Source organism: Osmerus eperlanus, chromosome 21 (assembly GCF_963692335.1).
Source record: "Osmerus eperlanus chromosome 21, fOsmEpe2.1, whole genome shotgun sequence".
NCBI lineage: Eukaryota > Metazoa > Chordata > Actinopteri > Osmeriformes > Osmeridae > Osmerus > Osmerus eperlanus.
In genome coordinates this window covers 9,625,718-9,647,762 of record NC_085038.1, presented here as the reverse complement: position 1 = coordinate 9,647,762, position 22,045 = coordinate 9,625,718, and the positions used below count along the sequence as shown (strand labels likewise).

General features: G+C 51.5%; 1 protein-coding gene across 4 annotated transcripts in view; it reads left to right on the top strand.

The window, feature by feature from the left end:
* The window catches only part of LOC134007289 (vang-like protein 1), a 32,713-nt gene that overhangs the window by 2,482 nt on the left and 8,186 nt on the right, over positions 1–22,045 (top strand). For 3 of the 4 annotated variants that reach the window (XM_062446635.1, XM_062446634.1, XM_062446637.1), the window contains exons 2-5: positions 4,278–4,549; positions 11,051–11,180; positions 20,001–20,432; positions 20,886–21,061. In XM_062446635.1, coding sequence (XP_062302619.1) covers positions 4,479–4,549; positions 11,051–11,180; positions 20,001–20,432; positions 20,886–21,061 — 809 coding nt within the window. In that variant the 5' untranslated portion in view covers positions 4,278–4,478. Of the gene's footprint in view, positions 1–831; positions 914–4,277; positions 4,550–11,050; positions 11,181–20,000; positions 20,433–20,885; positions 21,062–22,045 lie in introns of those variants that run through there. The other variant, XM_062446636.1, reaches the window with a different exon arrangement.

Sequence of the window (22,045 nt, the reverse complement as noted above, 5' to 3'; positions counted from 1 at the left end):
GAATTCCATGGGACTTAATGGGCTCGTTTTGTTCAAGGACGGTATCTGGTGGTGACCATGTGGCCGGCTCTTCACACTCGCTTTCTACCCCCTCAGCCATCCCTCCTTACGTGTCAAACATCCATCATGTTGTTACATCTCGCTGAATTAATTTGTTTCTCACATGTTCTGTTTGCCTCTAGTTGTCTTGTCTGTGTGTGCGTGTGCGCCCGGGTGATGGTGGGGTGTGGATTGGGGGAGGGTGTTATGCACATAATGTTCATGCATGTTTCACAGACAGTGGGCTAAAGCAATACTGGCTCTTCAGGATGAAGGTTAATGAAGATTCCGGTTCATGACAGGCTGCTAATGGTGATGGGCTTTTAATAGGGCCTTTGTTCATGTGATGGGAGGGTCTCCATCAGGGGATAGTTTGATCCCATCTGCAAATCCTGCTCCTAGATGTACACATTGCAAAAAATGATTGTGGACGGAGACCGTTTTGTTCTTTAATATTCGTCTCGGAACACCCTACAAACGCTTTGACTGCGTCAAGGGGTCAATTGGTTCTTTTTGACTGTGGATAAATGCAGTTTTATTCCCAGTGAGAGGAGTCATCGCGAGAGGCAGCGAGAAGTAAGGATAATCAAACACAGAGTCCGATTAGACGGTTCAGGCGTCTGATGGAGTTTTAATCTGGGATTGGCTGGCCAATCTATGTGTACAAACTGATAGGCTAAATCATGGGTTGGGGTTATCCAGAATAGATATTCAGCTAAATCTGGATGTGAAAGAACGAACTGCCTCATCTGGTTCATGGAATCGTCAGGCTTTGTGGTGTGGCTTTGTTTTGGAAGTATGATGGATATGCTATGCGGCCGACAAGCTGTCTGTCCCACGATTCGTTTTTCTCACAGCGTTTCACGCTTGTTTGGTAAGATGTTTGTTTTCATTTCCTGTGTTTGCTTCCGGGTGTTTACGTTTACCGTAGCTTGTCAAGTGTGACTGACAGATTATGCACCTGTGTGTATAATGTGTGTGTGTGTGTAATATATGTTTTTGTTTAACACGTGTGTGTGTGTGTGTGTGTGTGTGTATATGCTTGATTTTCCACCCTCCAGCATATCCAAGTTGCCTACAGTACTTTCAGATACTTTAAGACTGCTTGAATACGCTTCCTCGTTGCACTGGGACCACATGATTCATCCCAGACACTTACCATCTAATCTGACCTATTACATTTCAAGGACTGTGAGTGACGCCCCAGACATATAGCCCACGCAACAGCTGTTTGGGCCAGCCCCCCCTGGGTGTGGCGAGCAGTGGATAAAAGGACGTTTACACAACGACTGAGACGAGGAAAACATCGAAGCTTCTGGAAGGAGGAGAGTCAATAAGCAAAGGGTAATTGTCAGGGTGTGGTGTGCTGATGCCATGCGGGATCCCGTCACCTCCTAGGGTGCTAGGGGTCTTACAGGGCAGGATCTGTTCTGTTGTAGTACCAGTTTTTAGCTCACACACTACGTGGAGTTTTGTCTCCTGGTTGATTCTGATGAGTCGTCGTGTGGTGGTCACCATCAGGCCCCCACAACATCCTCCTCCTTCCCCGCCGCTGCACTCTCTTTGAACCCATTTCCCGACCCTTACCACTTCTATTTGACCCTATTAATCCCTTGTTTCATCTCTTCATCCCTCTCTTCTAAGAGGCTTATGGCTGGAGATGAAAATGTCAGTGAGATGTCCTTGCTGTACCCCAACCGCCGAGTCCGAACCATGCTGGTCAAACATCAAGCCTGTGAGCTCAACCTGCCAGCCAGACCTCTCTCACCTGTCTTGGTTGATGTGCAAAGTCATGTCTGGCAGGATTTTCACAGACACCGTCATACTGTCTTTGCTTTCTGACTCATCACATTAGGTACATTACATTAGGTATTTAGTCCCTCCTCTGCAGCTGGTGATTTAGCAGACTGAAAACCGGATCGTCATCGTTTAGAGTAGTACTTGGGTGATTCAGACCGTAAATGCGTTGTCAACGATTTCACAAGACTTTTAGGAAGTCCTTTGACTGAATGGGAATTGTCATTTATAGCAACCCACCTCCCACCACGCACGCGCACACGCACACGCAATCTGGGTCACGGTCCACACGTGTGCGTCATGTTCCGAGTGGCCGCTTTGAATGCGTTTTTCTTTCTATGTAAACACAGCACTCTGCATGAGTAGCTCTTTTTTTGAGGGGAGGGAAGTGGCAATAGAAAACTGGTTGTGAAAGGAGAACAGAAGGATGCCCTACAGGGGAGCGCTAGAGCCCACTCCACTACCCACCACTTCCCTGTCATGGCTGCACCTCTTCATCGGTATGTTTTACTGCCGCTTGCACAAGGACGCTTGTTGGAGGCATTTCAGACATCAATGGCTTCAATGGAGCTGACGTATTTACAAATTCAAACCATGCAGAAGACAGACGGGAGGAAGGGAGGAAGAGGAGAGGGGAGGAAGAGGGGGGGGGGGGATTCGAGGCCTCTGGTTTATGTCAGGGCTGACCTGGGCTACGTCCCCCCCACCCCCCCCGCTGCATGAGGTCATGGGAGTTCCTGTCAAGGAGAGGCTGCTTTCAAGTGCGTGATTGTGTGTGTGCTCGGAATCCTGGAAATCACCTTTTTCACTCCGTGTTCAGGGGGTATCCAGGCCTGTTCAGACTACTCTCTCAAATCAATGAGCGTTTCTGTGCATTTGTGACTGTTGGCGTTTCGGTTGGGTTTGCCGTTGACTTCATTTTCAAGTCATTTTTAGAGGTCTTGTCTACACATGCATGTCTTTCTAAGGTACATTCACCTTACCTGTGTGTGCATGCGCATCGATCTTGGCTCTCCCTCACGTCTAAACGGTTCTCTTCCTTTACTCGCGGATTGCACTCGCCCATGTGGAGAATCCACCCGTTCTCTTTCCCTCTCTCTCCCCCCCCCCCTTCCCCTTTCATCTTTTGCCATTTAAGGACTGTTTACCATCTCCCCTCGCTTCTGCAGCCAAACAAAACCAAGTGCACCCCGTAAATGACGTTTATCTCTCCCATCTAGTCTATAAATACAGATTGTAAAGTCTTCTGGGTTGGGAGGTATGTATGGAATTAGTAGGGGCCTTTAAGCCTTTGATATTCCAATCCACTTGATGCTCGAGTTGCATCTGCGCTTCCCTGAGCATTTATTTTGTGTAGAGATTGATCCTCATGGGAAAGAATGTGCCTAGATTAGAGACCGAGAGCCACGATACTGCTACAAAATGGACTCCTGCAAAACCTATCTTTCAGTATCTCATCCTCAGCCATGAGAGAGATCTACCTCTGGGTCTTTCCAGGACGACGCACAGAGACTAGGTCATCTCGTTGTGGAGTGAGTCCCAGCACTGTTTGGGCCAAAGTGTGACAATGCTGCGACTGAGTAGTTTACCTGGAGTGTGGTTGTGTGTGTGTGTGTGTGTCGGCTGTGTGAGGTCACAAGGGAGGAATGCTGTGCTGGGAGAGGCAGCTCTACACAGGGGCGACTGCCAGATTCCCCTGGAGATGGCTCCTATTGATAACACTGGAGGGAGGTTGTGTGTGTGTGTGGATGTGTGCGTGTGTGTGTGTATGCGCGCGCTTGAGTGTGTCTGTCGGTATCAGGAGGAAGCCAGGGTTGTTACCCTGCATTTTATTGTATTTGAAACATTACACCAAGAGGACTGGGAACAGCATTCTAACTCTGCTGCCTTTGCCATAGTCCAAATCATTGATGTATACAGTAGCTGTAATTAGTAGCAGTTACAGGCTGAATGTTCAAAATAGGACCTTGTGAAGAAGTGTTGACCTTTCTGCTCTGCTGTGGTTAATTCAGTGGGAACAGGGAATAGAGGGCCTTCTCTATTTAAAGAAAGCCCTGTCCATGAGAGAGATTGAAGACACCTCTTAAAAACACATCTGCCTGCCAAATAGTAAAGAAAAGAAGTTAATGAAGCATTCCTTCACATTCATGTTGGTTGGCAGAATTAGGTGCCAGTTCCAAAGTAAAAACATTCTTGTTGTTAAAGGCTTAAAATATTCGTTTGTAACATTCTGCCCTTCAAGCCGGTCTCTGATCTCTCTGTCTCTCTGTCTCTCTGTCTCTCTGTCTCTCTGTCTCTCTCTCTCTCTCTCTCTCTCTCTCTGTCTCTCTCTGTCTCTCTCTCTCTCTCTCTCTCTCTCTCTCTCTCTCTCTCTCTCTGTCTCTCTCTGTCTCTCTCTGTCTCTCTCTCTCTCTCTCTGTGTGTGTGTCTCTCTCTCTCAGATTGATGTTTCCTAGCCGGGATCTCCCAGGGCTGCGTTCAAGATTGACCCCCGCCAGCTTGCGGCCTCCGCCAATCTCTTGAGCGAGCTCCACCTCCCGCCCGACAAGACCGCCCACAAGACCCCCCTGCGTCTGCCTGCGGCCAAGACCAGCAACCTCTGCGCGGCCTTCGGCCAATCGCCGAGGCAGGACCTCGTTGCCATGGACACAGAGTCCACCTACTCGGGGTATTCGTACTACTCGGGGCGCTCCCGGGGATCCCACAGGCACGGGTGAGGAAGAACTCTCCTGTAGTCTCTCTTTTTTACTCATGTTTTCTTTGCTTTATGTCTTTATTCCATTCACACTCGCCTCTCACGTCTTTGTCTATCTTTTTTTTGTTCTTCTGTCAACCCCTCTGGCCTCTTTCTCTCGTTCTGTCTCAGTTTCTCTTCCCTGTATCACTCCACCCTCCCCCTCTCTCCCTCCCCTGGCCCTGCCTGCTTCGCTGGCTCCCTGTCCACCCCTGCGTGTCTGGCCCCCGGGGATGGCAGGGCCTATTTGTCTGTCATTAGTGGGCTAGCTGGAGCTGACAGTTCTGAGGAAGGCCAGGGGGACAGGTGCTGAACAGGCCCCGCTGACTGCTGATGGCTCAGCGGATATGTGGAGGGCCAGGGGAGGGCAGCTCCTATTCCAACCAGACCCCCCCCCCCCCCCCGCTCTCTGTCTCGCTGGTTTTCTCTTTTTTTCTCTTTCTCTCTCTCGCTTGCTCCATGTCTTTGGACTGCTTTCTGTGTGTGTGTGTGTGTGTGTGTGTGTCTGTCTCTCTGTACCTCTCTCCCTCTGTATCTCTCTCCCTCCCTTCTCTATCTGGCACCTGTTGCTGCGGTGGGATCGTTCCCTCATTGCTGTGTAGTAAAACTAGCGAGGCCTCCACAGCCACCCCTCCTTTTCCTCAATCAATCTCCCTTTCTCACCGGCTTGTATTCCCACGTTCGGTCTCTCTCCCTCTCTGGCTGTCTGCTACTCTATGTTTGGTTGTCCATCTCCCTCTCTTTTGCTATCTCCACCCTCCCGCTCTCACACCCCACGCCCTCTCTGACTCCCAGGCGTGTTGAAAACACGGCAGCTGCCCTCCCTCGTTCATCTCCACTTGACCTCCTCCCCATATCCCTTCTCTGCCTTCCCAAACCCCTCTCCCCGCCCCACCCCTCCCCCCCTCTGGCATATCACTAGTTCCACCCTCACATTCTCCAGGGTAGGAATTTGCCCTTGTAGTTGGCGGCTATGAGGGGAAAGTGGGCTCACCCCGGGGGGTGAATTACAGAGAGGGAGAGAGAGGGGAGGGGCTCTTCCCACCACCACCTCCCCCTGTTTTCCTGTGCCTCTGGGTTCGGAGTGAGTGACAGGAAATTGGAGTGGCAGTGGAGGGGCGTCTGTGCCAACCTCCTTTCAGCTTCTCCTCTCCTGTGCCGATATGCCGTTGCCAGGGCCACCGGCTGGTCTCCTAATTTGATAGACAAAAGTGAAATTGTTGGCTTTCAAAGCCCTCGCTGTCCTTGTTGGAAGGTAATCCTTTTACTCCAAAGGGTGCCATGCATGAAGCGGCTTTGGATTGCCATTGTCTAATTACATTTGTGCCAGGGATGGATCCAGTAGTCTGTAACAAACACACACACAAACACAGGCACTACATAATAGGATGCACACCCACATACGTGTGTTTGTGTTGATCTGTTTCAATCCTTAACATTCATTGATAAAAGGAAGTAAATGAAATTGGCATTCGCTTGGATGGGCGGTGGAGCCGTCCGAGGCTTTTGGAGATTCTCTTGCATGACTCATGTTGCCCACCCCCGCTGTAACTACCGTACCATCCCTAACACACGTCTCAGCGTGCTGCCGTCTGCTCCCATAGGTCTTCACCACCTGATACGCTGTACCAAGGAAGCCACACTGTGCTACGCTATCGCAGCACTATGCACTAGGCTTTTGTACTCCCCCTTTCCCATAATGCAGCACATGCTACTTGCTACACGAAGATAATGCACTTGGTTAATGCGGCTGCTTTGTGGCGTGATGTTTTACGTTTTTGGAAGTATAACTCATTTCTCGTCTCCAGAGATTGACTCATTTCCTCCTCGTCCCAGCCAGTTTGGAGTACTCCAGTGATTATTGAATAGCGAGTCTCACATTAGCTTTCACTCATGTGGAAAATTGGGTTCCTTTGATTGGTAGGTTTCCAATTAAATGCAGGCGCGACTGTATTAGCAATGGGGAAATGAATTAGTTATAAAAGTGTCTTATGCCAAACTTGAATGACTTGCTTGAAGATTTTGGTTCTCCAAACTGACACCAAATTCTAGAACTTTCTAAATGTAGCTGATGTCTTTCGGAGTTGACATAGTATTGCCGCATAATGACATAGAATATTCATTAGCAGCGTTCATGCATCTCATTAAATGGAGAGTGCTACAGTAGTAGAGGCACAAACAGATCTGATTGGTTCTCCTGCCTGGCTCAGCAGCCGAGGAAACACGGCTACAGGATGTGTCATTTGTTCCCCGTCACCTGACAGTGGTGTAGTCAGAGTGGGGCTAATCCTAGCAACCAACCAGGCCACAGGACTGCTTATCACACTGCTGCTGGGCCCCTCAGGATCAACTTGTGTCAACACTGAAGGCTAGGCTAGGCTTTGACAAGAGGTGGAAATGTTCCAGCATGCCGTGCCCCGGCTAAATAAACCTCATGTTGTGTCAATTCTGTGCGTGTTACGTACACTTGAGCTTGCGAAAAGGAGACCAGCAATTTTGCTTTTTGTCTCTTTCCCATAAGCAGTTTAAGGTTTTAAGGGGAAATAATAAATATCATGGCGAGCCCAATAAAGCTGTTAACTGTGAACTCTAAACGTATTATGACTGGAGTCTCGAGAGGAAACTAACTGGCAGCTAAGTGGCAAAACAGCAGCATGGAATTGGAAAGTGACTTTTGAGTTAGTGTTCCAGCTTCTCCTCTCAGGATCTGTCCCCTCACTCTCACTGGACCGTATGGCTGTCTCTCTCTCTCTGTCTACCTCTCCTTGTCTGTCTCCTTCTCTCGCTCCCTCTCTCCCTTTCCCTCTTTCTCCCTCTGTCTCTGTCTCTGTCTCTGTCTCTGTCTCTGTCTCTCTCTCTCCCTGTCTCTCTCTCTCCCTGTCTCTCTCTCTCTCTCTCTCTCTCTCTCTCTCTCTCTCTCTCTCTCTCTCTCTCTCTCTCTCTCTCTCTCTCTCTCTCTCTCTCTCTCTCTCACTCTGAGCGTCACGATGATGGCAGGCCTGGTTACACAGGTGTGCAGGGTGGCCTGCCAGCTATGTGGACGGGGAGCGAATTAGTCCCGCAACATTTTGGCGGAGTCGTATTTTGGCGCCCAGCTTCCCCCGCTGTCTGTCAGTATGAGAAGGGCTATCAGGAGCAGACTTCGCTGCGGGTGTCGCGGTGAAAATCGTTTCCCTGCAGCTCTGTTTCAGTGTTGCCCCAGCTTGCCAGGTTGCCCCCCCCCCTCTTCACACTCTAGAACCCGTACCTGCTTTGGAAGCCACGCTGCAAGTCAAACCCCATTAATCAATCATTGCGGTGGCGCTGCGCCAGAATACCAATGAGCCGTCTGAATGTTGGTGATTCCAGACCGGGGTGGGGGGGTGGGGGCTGGGGGGGGTGGTGGGGTGTAGGTGGCAGAGATACAAACTCCTGATCTAACTGAAGACACTTTTTGGGCGATGATAAATGCTCACTTGCTGACAGTCTCAGTCTTGTGCTGCTCAAATGCCCATTTAACATGTTACCTACTTACCCACTTAACATGTTAGTAATGACATGCTCGTGAGGGCTTACTTATTCAGACAGACACACAGACACACCATCTCACACACAATCTCTTTCATCCTAAACCCAGACCCCCATACCATCCTCATCCATTACTCCTCATCCAGTGCTCATACCGTCCTCATCCACATTCAGCTAGCTAATGATTCCAGCCATGATCTCTGACACTTTCCCTCAATCAATGCTCCTAATAACTGTCAGTATCTAAATGATGAACACGCTCGCTAGAATAATTGTAGCCACAGTAATAAGGGAATCCATCATTTATTTAAGGCTCACTATCTCCCCCGCCCTCCTGGTTCCCTCCAGATGGATCCGATTTCTCAGAGTCTGAGTCACTACTCTCGTCAGTTTTAAGAGTCTCCCGTAATCCTTAAAGAAGACTGAAAAATCAATAGCAGTTTTCACTCTTGAGTGAAATTTAAGATTGTTTTGTTGCCCGTGGCTTGTATTCCTTGAACCTGATTATAGTTTGTTTTCAGCATTACATGTTTTTGGCGTCGCCCCTCTCCCCCACCCCCCTCGCACCATTTTCAATAGGAAACTGTCCCTGGCTGAAAGGGAAATACAAGAATAGGGACAGGAAATGAAGTGGTGAACACCCTCTTATCACAACACCTAAATGCCATAGAGGACGTCAATCACAGCCAATCACAATCATTCCCTTGGTTAGCTTCAAAACCAGGATATCCTGGTGTGCATACTTTATAGCACAGTACTTTTGCGTTCTCCAGGACCACTACAGGACTGCAGTGTAAACTGACACGTTCCTACAGAACAGCATTGAAACCCCCCCTAATCCAATGTTACAATACTGTGTATTAAGATGGATAAACAGGATTAGATTTAGAGCATCCCTCAGCAGTCCTCTCGTCTTTGTCTCTCTACTGTGTAGCTCAGCAGAGAACCAGCCCTCAACCCAGAGAGCTAGCCCAACATCCCAGAGAGCTAGCCCAACATCCCAAAGAGCTAGCCCAACATCCCAGAGAGCCAGCCCAACATCCCAGAGAGCCAGCCCAACATCCCAGAGAGCTAGCCCAACATCCCAGAGAGCCAGCCCAACATCCCAGAGAGCTAGCCCAACATCCCAACAACCGGAGAGCTAGCCCAACATCCCAGAGAGCTAGCCCAACATTCCAGAGAACTAGCTCAACAACCAGAGAGCCAGCCCAACATCCCATAGAGCTAGCCCAACATCCCAGAGAGCCAGCCCAACATCCCCGAGAACTAGCCCAACATCCCATAGAGCTAGCCCAACATCCCATAGAGCTAGCCCAACATCCCATAGAGCTAGCCCAACATCCCATAGAGCTAGCCCAACATCCCAGAGAGCTAGCCCAACATCCCAGAGAGCTAGCCCAACATTCCAGAGAGCCAGCCCAACATCCCATAGAGCTAGCCCAACATCCCATAGAGCTAGCCCAACATCCCATAGAGCTAGCCCAACATCCCATAGAGCTAGCCCAACATCCCAGAGAGCCAGCCCAACATCCCAGAGAGCTAGCCCAACATTCCAGAGAGCCAGCCCAACATCCCAGAGAGCCAGCCCAACATCCCAGAGAGCCAGCCCAACATCCCAGAGAGCCAGCCCAACATTCCAGAGAGCCAGCCCAACATTCCAGAGAGCCAGCCCAACATCCCAGAGAGCCAGCCCAACATCCCAGAGAGCCAGCCCAACATCCCCGAGAACTAGCTCAACATCCCAGAGAGACAGCCCAGCCCTGTGGGGCCATGGTGCTGCCCTAGGGGCAACATATACAAGAGAGGGTGCCGGATTTAGCTGAAATCCAATTAGTTACACTCATTATGTTCCTCTACGCTCCTCGCATAAAGACATGATAACAATTATGAGCTATGCTCAGAGGCAACTGTATTATCATACTGGCGTTTTGGTTGAAAGGCAGATAGCAGCAGGGAATTTCCTAGAACAGGGTTAGGAGGAGGGCAGTGTTATATATTCCTGGGAGTTTGTTCTGCTATCTCACTGAGACGGTTAATTTTACCCCGTTCACCTGCGCCTTCATATTCATATGATGCGGTTCCCCTCTTTATGTAGTCTCCAGAGCCTCTTCACTGTCTATTATCTATATTAAATCTTACGGCCCTTACCAGAGCTGTCTGCCTGCCTCCTCTCTAATGTGTGCCCTCTCCCATGCTGGCCCTGAGTGGTGTTGTATCTGGGCTGTGCAGCACATCCGAGGGGGCTGAGGACGGTGGGAGATTAGAGCCGGCCGTGGGATGTGGAGCCTCCTCTCAGTGTCACAGGCTGGTAATGGAACTGGAGACTGGGCGCAGTGCCATGTGGTGTGTGTGTGTGTGCGTGTGTGCGTGTGAGCATCTGTTGGCGTGCACGGAGACCCTCACCACTCCTACACAGGATTAGGGATCTGAGAGTGAGAGAGGGGTCACCCCAGGGCTCACCCCTGCTAATGGACCTCATATGTGGGGGAGATTGGAGAGTGGGGGGGGGGGGGGTGGATGGGGGTTGAGTGGGTGGGTGGGTGGAGGAGGAGGAGAGTTCACAGGGGCTTTGTAGTGTCTCGGTCCAAAGTCCCCGGCGAATGAAACAAAGACATGATGCTGCCACCTTCAGAGCTGGATGACCAGGACCCATAGCCACATTTTTTAAAAATCTGGCTAAAACAGCAGCTGGCTGCATGTGTACGCGCGCGTGTGCATGTGTACGTACTGGGTGTGCGCACGTGCCTGCGTCTTTGTGTTGTTTGTTTTCAGTCGGCTAAGCCACGCCAGACGTTCCCTGTGAGAAAAGGAGGAAAGAAAGAAAGAAAAGTGAAAGCCGTGGGATTAAGCGCGCAATGAATGATGGATCACGGTGCTTTTCTGTTGCCATTATCACTACGGAGCCTGTCTACCGGTAGCCATGGCAACCCTGTACCCCTCGCCTCACACGCCTTGTTTGACGTTGTTTTACAGCGAGCGCAGCCGGGATCGCCACAAGTCTCGCAGTAAGGACGGCAGCCGCTCCGAGAAGTCTGTCACCATCAACGCTCCGCCTGCAGAGCCGCTGCTGGGAGATTCATCTGTACGAGGAGAAGAGGTGCAGGTAGGCCCAGAGGACACAACCACACTACAACCTCACCACACTACAACCTCACCACACTACAACCTCACCACACTACAACCTCACCACACTACAACCTCACCACACTACAACCTCACCACACTACAACCACACCACACTACAACCACACGACAACTTCACCACACTACAACCACACCACACTACAACCTCACCACACTACAACCACTCTACACTACAACCACACTACAACCACACCACACTACAACCACACCACAACTTCACCACACTACAACCACACCACACTACAACCACACCACACTAAAACCACTCTACACTACAACCACACCACACTACAACCACACTACAACCACACCACAACGACTCTACAACCACTCTACTCTAAAACCACTCTACAACCACTCTACTCTACAAACACTCTACTCTAAAACCACTCTACAACCACTCTACTCTACAAACACTCTACTCAACAACCACACCACACTACAACCATACCAACCTACAACCACACCACAACTACTCTACAACCACTCTACACTACAACGACTCTACAACCACAACACTACAACCACACCACAACTACTCTACAACCACTCTAGACAACAACCACAACACAACCACACTACAACCACACCACAACCACACTACAACCACTCAGCCATAAACAGTCCCTGACCATTCTCCACTGCAAAATCAGCCAAATACCATCATAGTTGACATATGTCAATCCTGTCTTGTGTAAAGATGTATATATAAATAAAAATAAACAAAATATATATATATATCTTAATATATATATTATAAATATCTCAGAAGCCCCTCTGTGGTTTCCAGAAAGGATACATTCAGTCAACACCACACTTCAGCCTGTCTGGCCCTGCTCTTTGTGCTACAAGTCTTCTATTGTTTGACTGTCTGAGTGCCTCTGAATCACACAGCATCAAGGACCCATCAGAGTGAGAGCAGGGAGATGACTGTCATCTACCGCAGTCCACATCTGGTTAGGGTTAGGGTTAGGGTACTGGCAGGTTTTTTATCGACAGTGTGGTTTGTAAACATTAGCGCATGAACAGTTCTTGAACAGATGAAGACTTCTCAGCCCTCTTTGAAGCTCTCTGATTAAACAGAGTGCTCTTGGTTTCATGGGATTGATCCTGGAGCTGATCAGTGTTCATTGTCCCTCGTGCTAAATGGGGGCCTTTCTCCAGGCTGATGGAGCTGAGTGCTGAGCTGACACTGTTTGGAGAGCTGGACGACTGAATACAATTGTCGATTCAAAGTGCCAGACAGACGGATGGAGGGAGGCAGAGAGGCAGAGAGGGAGAGAGGCAGAGAGGCAGAGAGGCAGAGAGGCAGAGAGGCAGAGAGGCAGAGAGGCAGAGAGGCAGAGAGGCAGAGAGGCAGAGAGGCAGAGAGGCAGAGAGGCAGAGAGGGAGAGAGGGAGAGAGATCTGCGATAGCACTGCTTCGGAGACACACAACCACAAGCGCACTCACATGCGCGCGTACAGCTCACTGACCTATTTGGCTCGCCCCCTCAGAGCTCAAGACCTGAGAGCAGCATGTGTGTGTTTGACATTCTGTGTTCCCTACTTTACGTGTGTGTGTCTGTGTGTCTGTGTGCAAAGTATATTACAGGATTTATCATACAGCAGTCGTCTTCAGTATTCTGGTATTTATGTCTTATTCATAATGCTGCCTGAGGTAGTGCTGACAACCTTGTGTTTGGCTTTAGTTGTCGTAGTCATCAGGGCTGTTGAAGAGGGGTAGGGAGAGCGTGAGCGGGCCACACAAGCACAGGCATGTAAACACACACACACACATGCTGGTGTACACGAGGGGTGCCAGTCTTCAGCAAGCTGTGTCTTCTCAGCACAGCCACAACCAGCGATGTGTGTTTGCTCTAGATCTTGCGTGTGTGTGTGTGCGTGCGTGTGTCCATGTGTGTTTGTAGTATTTAACTTGCCGTGTCAGGAGGGCGTCGGTTTTAATCTGCCGTTTCTTCATCGATGTCCTCAAGCCTGCGCTCCCGTGTGTGTGCGCGAGGCCCCGGGGGACTGGATGTGTTTGAACTGAGATTCTAGTTATGGAGCAGCTAGCATCGCAGGGAGGCTGGCCAAACCTCCGGGCCACTCAGCACACTCTCACAGCAGCTCTCTTAACGAGAGAGAGAACTACACTCGTATCTGTCTGGTGCCACTGCTGGGGGGGGGGGGGGGGGGGGGGGGACTGTGTTGTGTTAGCCTCGCTAGCTGATTAACTGGGGGTGGAGTTCAGTGGCTACAAAGTTGTTTAGCTCAGGGAGCTAACGAATGCACTACGGGGCTGTACTACATCATTGTGTGAAGTGGCACACAGGAGGGAATTTGATATACATAATCCCAACCACATTCTTTAGGAATTAGCACCCTCCCCTTTGAACACAGTCGGCTGTTTGAAAGAGAAAGTGGATCTGTCTATATTTATAGTTCACGCGGATGTCAATGAAACCAGAAGCCTCGGCGCTAAACAATACAACCGTGTGTGTGTGCCCGTGTGTGTGTATAATTTTGCATGAGTTTCACGTCTTTGTTTGTGCGACACACGCACCTAGTCATATGCTCATTTCTGTGTCATGTTCGCTAATTGTGCTATTGAGGGCACATTACACAGCACTGTGCGCTTGTGCTCCTGGGTGCATGTGTGCGCCTGTGCAGAGATCATGTGCCGTCTATGTGTGAGGTGTCAGGGGACCAACGACCTGACTAAACCTCTGCCAGTCGGTCATTTTGGCCATGTCTGTGGTCAAAGGCTAGCGGACGCCCCCCCCCCCCCCCCCCACCCCCCCCCCCCCCCCCCCCCTCTATGATCATTAGGTATTAGGTACCCTTGGGGCTTATCCAATCACAAATCAGATACAATGCTACAAAAACCTCTTAATCCCCAGCCCCGCAACACGCACCTCTTCCTCTCCTCTCCCCCCCCACCCCCATTTCCTCCAGCTCAGTTCTACCCAATTAAACTCAACCGCCTGTGTTCTCAGATGCTGGGCTAGTCAGTGGCAGCTTGCTAGGTACGGCAGCAGCTAGCTAGGCACGGTAGCAGCATTCTGTGGAAGGCAGCAGGGCACAGCGGAGGTGTCGTTTGGGTGGTGGACCAGGGACTATTAAGACGGGCTGCGATGTCCACCATGATGCGGCATAGCTCTTGCGTTCATGTTTGGGACCCGTACCCTATGGTGAGTGGAGGTGTGTGTGTGTGTGTGTGTGTGTAGGGGGGGTGGGGGGGAGATTTCACCAACCCAGCCTCGGTGGAAGTTTCCCAGTAATGCCGCCATGCTGGGAGGAGATGGGAGGGGGGGGGGGGGGGGTCACAAGGCTGAAGGCTATGGAGCTGTCTGTGAGCTGGAAGGATGACTCTGGTTTCCACTCCTGTGCGTCCTTTGGGAAATGTGCTCGGTGTTTTAGTGAGTCCTTGTGGGATCATTGGAGCCTTATGAATGCTGTGGGGATGGTATTTAGGAAGGAACGTCCAAAACATTATGAATGAATCTGTTACTTTGGGATCATATCCTGTTTTTGTTTTTTTATATCGGAGCGACCCAGCTCCTTGCTTTTCCTTCTCTATTCATCCTGAGTTCTCTCCTCCATCCTTCTTCCAGTCTCCTCGCCTTCCTCCTCTATCCTTCCTCCCCCTCCTCTGTCGTCCAGTCTCCTCTCCTCCATCTCCTTCCTGTTTCTCTACTCCATCCTTCCTTCAGTCTCCTCTCCTCCAGTCTCCTCTCCCCTGTCCTCTACCCACACTGCACTGCTCACTGGGTCAGAAGCAATGAACGGAGAGTGGAGCAGGGGCAGGGATGAGTGGAGAAAGAGAGAGAGAATCAGGAGCTGCCCCGGGGTAGAAGGATAGAGGGCGAGTTTAGGGGAGGGGGGGGGGGGCTGGGTGGAAGGGCAGGCACCCTTCTTTGTACCTAATTGGTTTATTATTTTGTTTGCCCTCACTCTCTCTGGGGGGCACAGATGTTTGTTTAATGGACCCAGTCCACCCCCCCACCCCCCCCACGATCCTTCCCTTCCTTCTCTTTTCTCCCCCTCCCCCCTCCCATCATCGCCACTGTTAGGACATCCCTTGTGATGTCTCTCTCTGCTTTCCAAAGCTCCTTGAATTATAAGGCAGAACACACAAACCCATACAATCCCTCCCAAGGCATGATGGGAGATCGTTTCTATATTAAGAGCGGCGGAGGAGAGTGGGGCAGCAGTGACGACGGAGGCAGGGAGGTCAGCTCTCCCGTGCCACTCTCTGTAGCTGGACTCTCCCTGGATATGCTGCCTGTCCCGTCTGGAGGAAGGCGTGACTCAACCTAGCTTCCCGAGATTCTACTGTTTCAACTCCCGAGTCCAGTTTAGCGATGGAGGGAGTGGATGGAGTGAAGGGAGTGGAGGAGGTTTTGGCGGTGGGTGAGTTGATGGAGGAGTTTAAGGAAGTAGTCCTGGTTACGGAGGAGGACTCGACCTCTCCTCCTGAGACCAGCCCAGGACCCTGCCCTAAACCTGGCCAGGTAAGCTGCTCACTGGCTGTCTGACTGACTGACTGACTGGTGGACTTACTGACTGGAAGACACAACAGCTGGCTGGTTGGCTTGCTGATTCGTTTTGTTGGCCAGGTCATTGACTGACTGGTTAACGAGCAGAATGAACGTAGAGCCAGCTGCAAATGTATATATGTTAGCTATTCGTGTTGAGTAGGGGGGCAGTTGGAGTTTGGGTGACTGGTTTTAATGTTTGTGCATGTGTGTTTGTTGACGGAAGAGTTAAGTTGTTTGCAGACTAGCGTGCGTGTGTTTGCGTTCAATTCTGCAGCGCAGGTGCAGTGCGTTCGACAAGTGATGTGGAAGGCAGGTGCGTTCTGTGAGAGTTGTGTGTTTGTCTGTTTTACAAAATGGCCGCCTCAGGAAAGCACATTTTGCATGCGGTTTGCAAAACTAGCAACACCAAAGCTACTGTAGTTTGCCCCATAGTATAATTATTGTTTTTTTTAATCACCTAAATGGCTTCCTGTGTCAGGAGTAACTGTGTTGGTCAATAAGTTCGGGTCACCTACTCAGTTATTCATAACTAATGCCCAGGTGACAACCTGCTGCTTTCAGTTGACTCTCAAAGGGCAGCGGCTCTCAGCACTCAGGTCCTAACCTCCCAGGGTGTGCAGCTCTCCCTCCCCCCCTCCCTCCCTCCCCCCCCCCCCCCTCCCTCCCTCCCTCCCTCCCTCCCTCCCTCCCTCCCTCCCCCCTCCCTCTGTGTTAGAGAGGTTGTTTAACACTTAGCTTCCTTGTCCTGACACGCCTGTGTCAGCTGTGTTGGTTCTGCCTCCCCCGGCTCTTCTCTGGGGCTGAGAGGGATGTTACCAGCTCCTTGGAATGCATTCAGTCTGTTGCTATATTTACACACTCACAGGGTGTACACATCTTCCGACACACACACAAACACTGCATCTCCCTGGAGTGCAGACCGCTATGTGATGTCTCCCAGCACAGGGCCTTGTTTTATCTAGCCTACTTAGCGTTGAGCTAACTTTAATAGCCTCCTGATTTATGAGGAGAGACCATAGCCAGTATTTAAATTCAAACACACGGTTAGCATAAGTTACATTTAGTCATTTAGCAGACGCTCTTATCCAGAGCCACTTACAGTCAGTTAGAGGAACAGCAGAACATTCACAGTTTGCACTGGCTTGCCAATTCACACACACACACACAAACAGTTACAAGTAATTTAAAAATAAATCACTTTCGAATGGTTTCTTCTCAAGATTGCTCTTTATCGTCTTGATCGCTTTCCTCTGCGTCGACTCTATTCACACTGTTGAATAGGAGGAAATGAGGGTCAGAGTGGCTGTGTGGGAATGCCCCCCCTCTCCTCCGTCCTCATGTACAGGAGACCGAGGGAGGGGGGGGGGGGGCGTGGGAGAACCCACAGTGCTGTTACATCAGTCCACCCAACACTCAAGTCGTTTGTGGGTTGAAAAACCTGCCCTTCACGTCACATCGGATTCGATATTGAGATTCGATTCGAATCGGTTCTTTCTCCCCATCGTGTTCTGCGCCCTCCCCCCATCCCCCTTTCCTCTCCAGTGCACACTGCAGAGGGTGTGAGAGCATGTCGAATCAGGTGTTTCAATTTACGTCTAGTTCCATCCGGCTTTTCTGACTCGGGACATCGTCTCCCTCCCTGCATCCCTCGCATCCCTGTCACTGCAAATAACTGGGAACCACTCGTGTTTTCTTTTTTTCAAAAATATTTTTTTTCCAGCGTTTCTGCTTTCTTGTGATACAGCCGTGTTTACAGGGACAGGAAATGGAGTGGGGAGAGAGAGGGGAGGACATGTGGTAAATGCTGGAATCAAACTCGGGTCGCTGCGGTACAGCTTTAGGCTACGGGTACACGCTCTACCCGGATGACCCATCTGGGCAACGCCGAACCCACTCATCTTTTAACCCTCTCGCCTTTGTCTTCTCTCTCCTCCTCACTGCCCTCTCCTCGTTCTTTCGTTACCTGGAACATTTGGATGAAGGCATGTCGTATGGCTGCCAGCATCAGATTAAGTCCTGATGATTGTGTTATCCCATGAAGAGATTTAGGTCAGACTATTTTTACTCAGGCACACACAGGAAAGCCCTGGGCAGAGCAGACTGTGGGCAGGAAGGACCCGAAAGCAGGACTGCCCCAAACCCACAGTTTCCCTCTGTGTTGACTTGTATATTACACAAAAAAGTGTGTTCTGAGTGTTTCAGATCCCTTCCCCGACCACTAATCAGGGAGGAACTACTACACACACGATCTTCTTGGCGCGCATACATGTTGATTACTGTTTCCATCCTTGGGTGGGGATGGAGAACATGCCAGCCGTCCCTGGCCAGCATAGTGTGCCAACCGGATTACTCTGTCTGACACACAATCTGTCAACACTTCGCCAGAGTGGCTTATGTACGCACTGTCAACAATCCACTTAATCGAGAATGCAACAAAATAAAAGACACCGTCCCTGCCTACAAGGGAATTGTCGTTTCCCTGTTACTGCTGGAGAAGTACTGTGCTGCAGCAGTTTGCTGAGAACGTTTCGTACGAGGGTTTGGCTGACAGGGATTGCGGGGTGTGGAGTGAAGTGAGGCGAGGCTTGCTAACCTTGGTCTCCTGGTGACCGTCAGCAATGGAGTATTCATCTGAGGAACACTTGATTGAAACGGTGGAGGATTTGGCTCGTCTCAGCCCCTCACGAGAGCTATGCTACCTTTGTCCCCAGGCCCTTACAGTGGAGGGCCTCTTGAATGGCCACTTTGCATTAATGAAGGGTGTCCCCTTTTTTTTTTCGGACAATATAGACAGCGTCGCACTCGTTTTCACTGGACCAAACCTGCACTCACGTTTATGGGTCTGGTCTGCCTAGCAATTCTTTCAATCTAGATGCAGACGTCGGGTTGCGTACGTCCGCACCCACTAATGTCATGACCCCCCTCACCCTTTGACCTCCTTCTGACCCCTGAGGCTTGCATTCCGCTCTCTGTGCGATCTCATTGGTCATCTTTGACGGTGGTATTGTCTGGGTGACTGACTGGCTAGAGGGATGGGTATTTATGACCGCCATTTGTTATCTGTAGGCTGCAGTGCAAAGCTGCCAATGCATTAGGACATCTAGAGTGAGATGGAAACGCATGATAAATACACACTCACTGGGGCACGTTCACAAACACAACTGTGTTCAAACCGCTCTATGATAATGTTGAGAGACCGAGACCTTTGCAGAGCTGGCCTGGATATGCCTGCTCTCCCGCCATGGATAGAGTGTCACAAGCCTGGTCCCTCCATTGTTCTGGCCCAGCCCAGCCTCTGCTGTTTTAACCCCCAGGCGTGTGGGACAAAGACTCCCTAGCCCCCCTCCCCCCTCACCACCCCCCCCCCCACCTCTATTCTCCTTGCACCCTCCCCGCTCCTACAGTCGACTCAGCCCTGACCCCCCCCCCCCTGATCTCCCCCGCCTCAGGCAGCCAAGGATGATGGTAACGCATCCTGTAGGAATTCTCTGTTCACTATCCTCTCTCTGTAATCTCTCTGTCGGTTTCTCTCTCTGTCTCGATCCTCTCTCTCTCTCTCTCTCTCACCACTTTTCTCTCCTTCTCTTCAAACCTCTCACCCCCTACCCTCTCCTTCACTCTGTGCTATTTTTACCCCCCCCCCCCTCCATCTCTTCCTGATTAGATCTTGTAAAAGGCAGTCCTCTGCAGTATAAATGACAGGATAAGGAGGAAGGGTGGAAGAAAGGCAGGCTCTGGGGGCCTGCTCTGGGCCTGCTCCTCTACTGTGGGCCACCGTGTCAGGGACACTGCGTTACTTAGAGGGCCGCCGCGGCAGGCCGAGTTGTGACTGGCCCATAAAGAGGCCTCATCTGGGCTGTTTTAACGGCTCCCGCCCGCGACCCCCGACCTTTATTATCTGCGGATGCCGTCAAACGCAGAGTCAGCTCACCGCCGCTTCCAGCCGCTCGCCCTCTTTTTGTCTTTTGTTCCGCTGCCCCTCTCTTTGCTTTAGCTCTGCTCCATGCGGTTGAAAGACACATTCGCCCGAAAATGAGAGCAGGGATCGTCAAAGGAGAGATCCCGCTGCCTTACCGACTGGCACCTCTGAATCCAACAGTGACACGAGATTGAGATTCACTTTGTATGATCATAGCACCTGACCTTGTTCTTTTGTCTCATCCCCCCTCTCTCTCTCTCTCTCTCTCTCTCTATCTCTCTCTGCCTCTGTCTCTCCTCTCTTCTCTCTCTCATATGACCTTGCTCCCCCCCCACCAGGATGACAACTGGGGCGAGACCACCACGGCCGTCACGGGCACGTCGGAGCACAGCCTCTCCCAGGAGGACATCGTGCGCATCACCAAGGACCTGGAGGACAGCGTGGGCCTGGACTGCCGGCGCTACCTGGCCCTGACCCTGGGCGTGGTGATGGGCCTCCTGGTGTTCCTCACGCCCCTGGCCTTCCTGGCGCTGCCCCACCTGCTGTGGCCGTCGCGGCTGCAGCCGTGCGGCACGGCGTGCGAGGGCCTGTTCATCTCGGTGGCGTTCAAGCTGCTCATCCTGCTGCTGGCCGCCTGGGCGCTGTTCTTCCGGCCGCGGCGCGCCGGCCTGCCGCGCGTCTTCGCGTTCCGGGCGCTGCTCGCCGTGCTGGTGCTGCTGTTCGTGGTCTCCTACTGGCTGTTCTACGGCGTGCGCATCCTGGATTCGCAGGTGAGGTGGGAACAGGGGGCGGGGGGGGGGGTGCGTAGGTTGTTCTGGAGTGTGTCGCTAACTCTCGTAGTCTTTCTGATTGTGTGCAGTTTGATGGTTACACAACAACGTTAGTATCATATGATTTTCTTGCACACATACACGCACAAACATCATAGCTTAAGTGTTCAAATGGAGATCATTAATTACACGCCCTATCGTGTTCTTATGCAAGGATTTACTTTTGATCTAGATAGGAATATGTTTTCTGTGTGTGTGTGTACTGACCTCCACTGTCTGTGTTTATAACAAAACAGGAACATCACAAGTGTGTGCCTCCGTGACTATTTATACACAGGGTGCAAACGATGAACATTCTGGAACAAGCTGCCAGAACTGACCCCTATTTGCCCTGTGTGTCTCCTCCCCCACCTCACACACACACACACACACGCGCACCCCCTCCCCCTGCAGGATGAGAACTACCAGGGCATCGTGCAGTACGCCGTGTCCCTGGTGGACGCGCTGCTCTTCATCCACTACCTGGCCATCGTGCTGCTGGAGCTCAGGCAGCTGCAGCCCTGCTTCTCCCTGGGCGTCACGCGCTCCACGGACGGGGAGACGCGCAACTACAACCTGGGCCAGCTCAGGTGAGGCCATGGACCCGGTGGGAGGGGGGGGGGTATGGAGGAGAGGGGGCAGGCGGGGGGAAGGGGCTGGGGGAAGGGGGTGGGTGTAGTGGGGGTGGGGAGAGGAAAGGAAGGGGAGGTTGGTGGGGGGAGGAGAGGAGAGTGGGGTGGGGAGGGGAGGGAGGAAGGGGAGCGTGGGAGTGGGGTGGGGAGGGAGAGAGGAAAGAAGAGGCGGAGGGAGAGAAGTGAGAGGGACTGTGTGAGAAAGCTGGTTAGGAAGGTTGGGGGTGAAAAGACGCCTGAAAAAGTGCAAGGGGGGGGGGTGAGACGGACGAAGATAAGGGTGATATAACACACAAGGCAGGAGGAGAGAGCTCTTAAAGGAGTGAGGGACAGATAAAGACGGGAGAGCGGTCGACACGGGGAGACAGGCAGCGAGAGGAGAGACTGACTAATAGTCACCAGACCGTGACTGGGAGGGGGAGCAGAAAGCTGGGAGTGATCGTGAGAACAGCTCTGACTAGAAGAACCAGGTATTTTACGACTCTGCCCATGCGCCGTGCTCGCAACACCGAGCAAACAAACATCTAATTTCATCCGTTTAACAGGCGCCCTCGGATAAAAGCCTGCTCGACAGCCTTGAGTCTCAAGACACTAGTGTTTCAACTCCTGTGTACTACCGCTGAGGCTGTCATAGGATGGTCCTGCGGTTCCACAAGGCCTCTGTGACCCTGTCTCCTCCCAGCCCCCGTGTGGCGTGGCCTGATTAGTGAAGCGGGGGTGGGGGGGCTTTAGTGTGGAGCTCCCGGCCCCTTCACACTCAGGAGAGGGGAGGACAGAAAGAGTTCGGGCTTCTGCTAGACTTGCCCCTCTGCCGCTTTTGTCCCGAGGACAAGGAGGCTGGCCTGGGGCCGTTGTTCCTCATAACCGCCGTTTTTCCACCCGGGTTTGGCCAACCAACACACGCGCACGCATTATTCACTCGCTCCCTCTATCTGTCTACGT